General features: G+C 42.4%; 1 protein-coding gene across 1 annotated transcript; it reads right to left on the reverse strand.

Annotated features, from left to right (window-relative positions):
• Nucleotides 1–205: 205 nt before the first annotated feature.
• Nucleotides 206–2,500, reverse strand: LOC111389050 (putative uncharacterized protein DDB_G0290521). The gene has a single exon (XM_023013908.1). It carries the CDS (start codon nt 2,125–2,127, stop codon nt 493–495), a length of 1,635 nt encoding a protein of 544 aa, XP_022869676.1. The 5' UTR covers nt 2,128–2,500; the 3' UTR covers nt 206–492.
• Between the last annotated feature and the right edge of the window lie 6 nt (nt 2,501–2,506).

A 2,506-nucleotide genomic window follows, 5' to 3' on the forward strand; every position in this document is an offset into this window, starting at 1 on the left:
TCCCAAGATTAGGCTTCTGGTAATGTGATGACTAGAATCAAATGATTTAGTTAGAAGTTTGAATCAATATGTACGACGTAGAAGAGTTTTTTTTGACGTATAAAGTTATAATCTTTGGGCATGTAGAAAGGTAGACTATTACCATAAATCATTTATAAATTGGTTAAATTTCATTCTGAACTACACATTTCAATGAATCCATAAGTACTAACAACTTTTTCACCACTTATTTCTATCTATTTATAAATTAAAACGATTACAAATTCTTACCAAACGAAGGCAAAATAATTTGCTATAAGTTGTGTTTGAATGATGTTGAATTGAACATGGAGTAATAGATATTAGTTAATTATACTACTTAGATTTATATTAAAATACTGTGAGAAGCATGTACTATATTGTTTCGTAATCCTTATTAAATTGTTCTTGACATGCTTAGAGGTACACAGTACTTAGTATCTCTTGGCATGCCAAAATGGTAACCTTATATGTTTAGAGAACATCTCTTGTGTTGTATTTGCTCCTTTCCCCGCGGCCAACACGGCAGCCATGACGTTTCGGCTTTTCAGGATTTTCTGGGTCAGAATCGCTGGATTCCAATAAAAGACCTTCGAGGCATCTTCTTCTGACATTGGGTTCATAAGTAAGTTTCTGGGAAGGGATTGTGTTGATTTCGGCCTTTTGAACTTCAAGGAGCCTTTTTTCATCAGTTGACTTGGTAGGTTCTTTCTGAGCATGAGTGACAATCATATGGACACCGGGATTCCTTTCAGCTATGGAACTTTTGAACACTATGGAGTTATTGATTCCCTGAGTATTGTTGTTTACATATGCCTCTGTTGGCAGATCTTCTTTTCCTTCTGCATCTTCTGATTTCTTACCCTTCCAACTTCCCTCTCCATCAATGGTTGCTTCAGGACTTTCATCAGGATTGATCTTGTAGCCTCTATGAATGTGAATTGCCCCTTCTCCTTTTGATGAATCAGACCCCAAATGCATTGATGCTCCTCTGTTTTCTCCTGCAAGCGTAATGACACTTACTGGTCTGTCATTAAGTGAACTTTTGGGGTCTCTAATGGGCATCCGGTTGACGAATGTCGAAATGTCATCCTTGATCTCTTTGAGCAAGGGTTCTCGGCTTGATTGAGTAAACTTATGAGTTGGTGCACTAATGCTTTTGTTCCCGGGTCGAGAACTTGTTTTGGTTGGTTTTCCATTGAAGGGAGAGGTTTTCAGTTTCCCCTTTTTGCCAATGGCCCCTTGAGTTTCTTCATTCATCTGCTCTGATTTATTTGTAATGCTGGCCTCCTCTACTGTTTGTGCTCTTGATCCTGATTTTGAAGTTCTAAAATCATTGCCTTCGTTGTTTCTTTTTTCATCAGCTTTACATTTTGTCTCTTCAATTACGTCCTTCACTTCTTTAGTTTCTTCAGGATTTGCATTTGATTCCAGGAGGGACTTTGTTTTTGCATCGATGCTGGAGGAATCTAATTTTTGTGTTGCACCTGCTGTCTCAGGACCTTGTGCAACAGTTGATATAGCAGCAGCTTCCAGCTCTGATGATTTGGAAGGCTCTACTTCCATCTCATTTTGTTTGTTGCTTGTTTCAAATGCAGTTTGATTATGGGACTCATCAACTGTTTCTGATTTAACTTCTGTCTTTGACTGAATTTCTAGAGGCTCTTGTTCAGCTGTTGCTGGCTTTGGTGCTTGTCCATTAGAAACAGTATTTGGGGCTTCATGAGAATCGGAAAGAGGGTGGGGGATCTCTTTAGTTGTGTGCTGAACGCCATTAGTTGATGGTGAAGATGTCTGATTTGGGGAGCGTGAGGCTGAACGGGAGGGAGACCTCGGTTTTGAGGTCCTTTGCGGCGTCAAGGGGGTCACAGAACCCACGCGAGATGGAGACGAGGGCATGACTGGTGATTGAATCCCTACACGAGACGGAGATGGAGGCTGATGAGGTGATGGTGATTTTGTTGTAGCACGGGAGGGTGATGTCGGCTGTGATGGGACACGGGGTTGAATGGTTGCACGAGTTGGTGATGAGGTTTTGGACTTTGTAGTAGGGCCAATTGAGGCGACGGTGGTCTGGTTATCCATCTGGGCTTCACTTGAAGGTGGCATTGTGGCAACAAGGGTTGTGTTTCTGTTTGACTGTCTTGGTGTTTGAGTTTGGGTTTCATCTTTAAGTGGAGTGGTGAGAGTGATAGTGGTGGAGGAAGGGGTGGTTGTCTGCCCAGCCGTTTGATTTTCCTCAGTAGCTGGTGTTGTGGGGATGGCGTTGGGGGTAAGGTTGGTTTCCTTCTCAGCCGTTTGAGTTTCAGCAGCAGGTAGAGTTGTCGGGGTAGGAGTAATGGCAGTGGTCTGGCCAGCTGAAATAGTTTCAGATGCAGGTTGAGTCGTAGAGGAGGGGGTGTTTACATTCCCAGCCGATTGATTTTCAGCCGTTGATGGAGTTGCAGGGGTGGTTGTCGGGCTAGCTGAACTTGTTTTTTCTGCAGGA

The sequence above is a fragment of the Olea europaea genome, unplaced genomic scaffold, assembly GCF_002742605.1.
Source record: "Olea europaea var. sylvestris unplaced genomic scaffold, O_europaea_v1 scaffold555, whole genome shotgun sequence".
Lineage (NCBI taxonomy): Eukaryota > Viridiplantae > Streptophyta > Magnoliopsida > Lamiales > Oleaceae > Olea > Olea europaea.

Bases quoted from the DNA above. Each gene is read 5' to 3' on its own strand.
- LOC111389050 (XM_023013908.1), bottom strand. From the start codon at position 2,127: ATGCCACCTTCAAGTGAAGCCCAGATGGATAACCAGACCACCGTCGCC.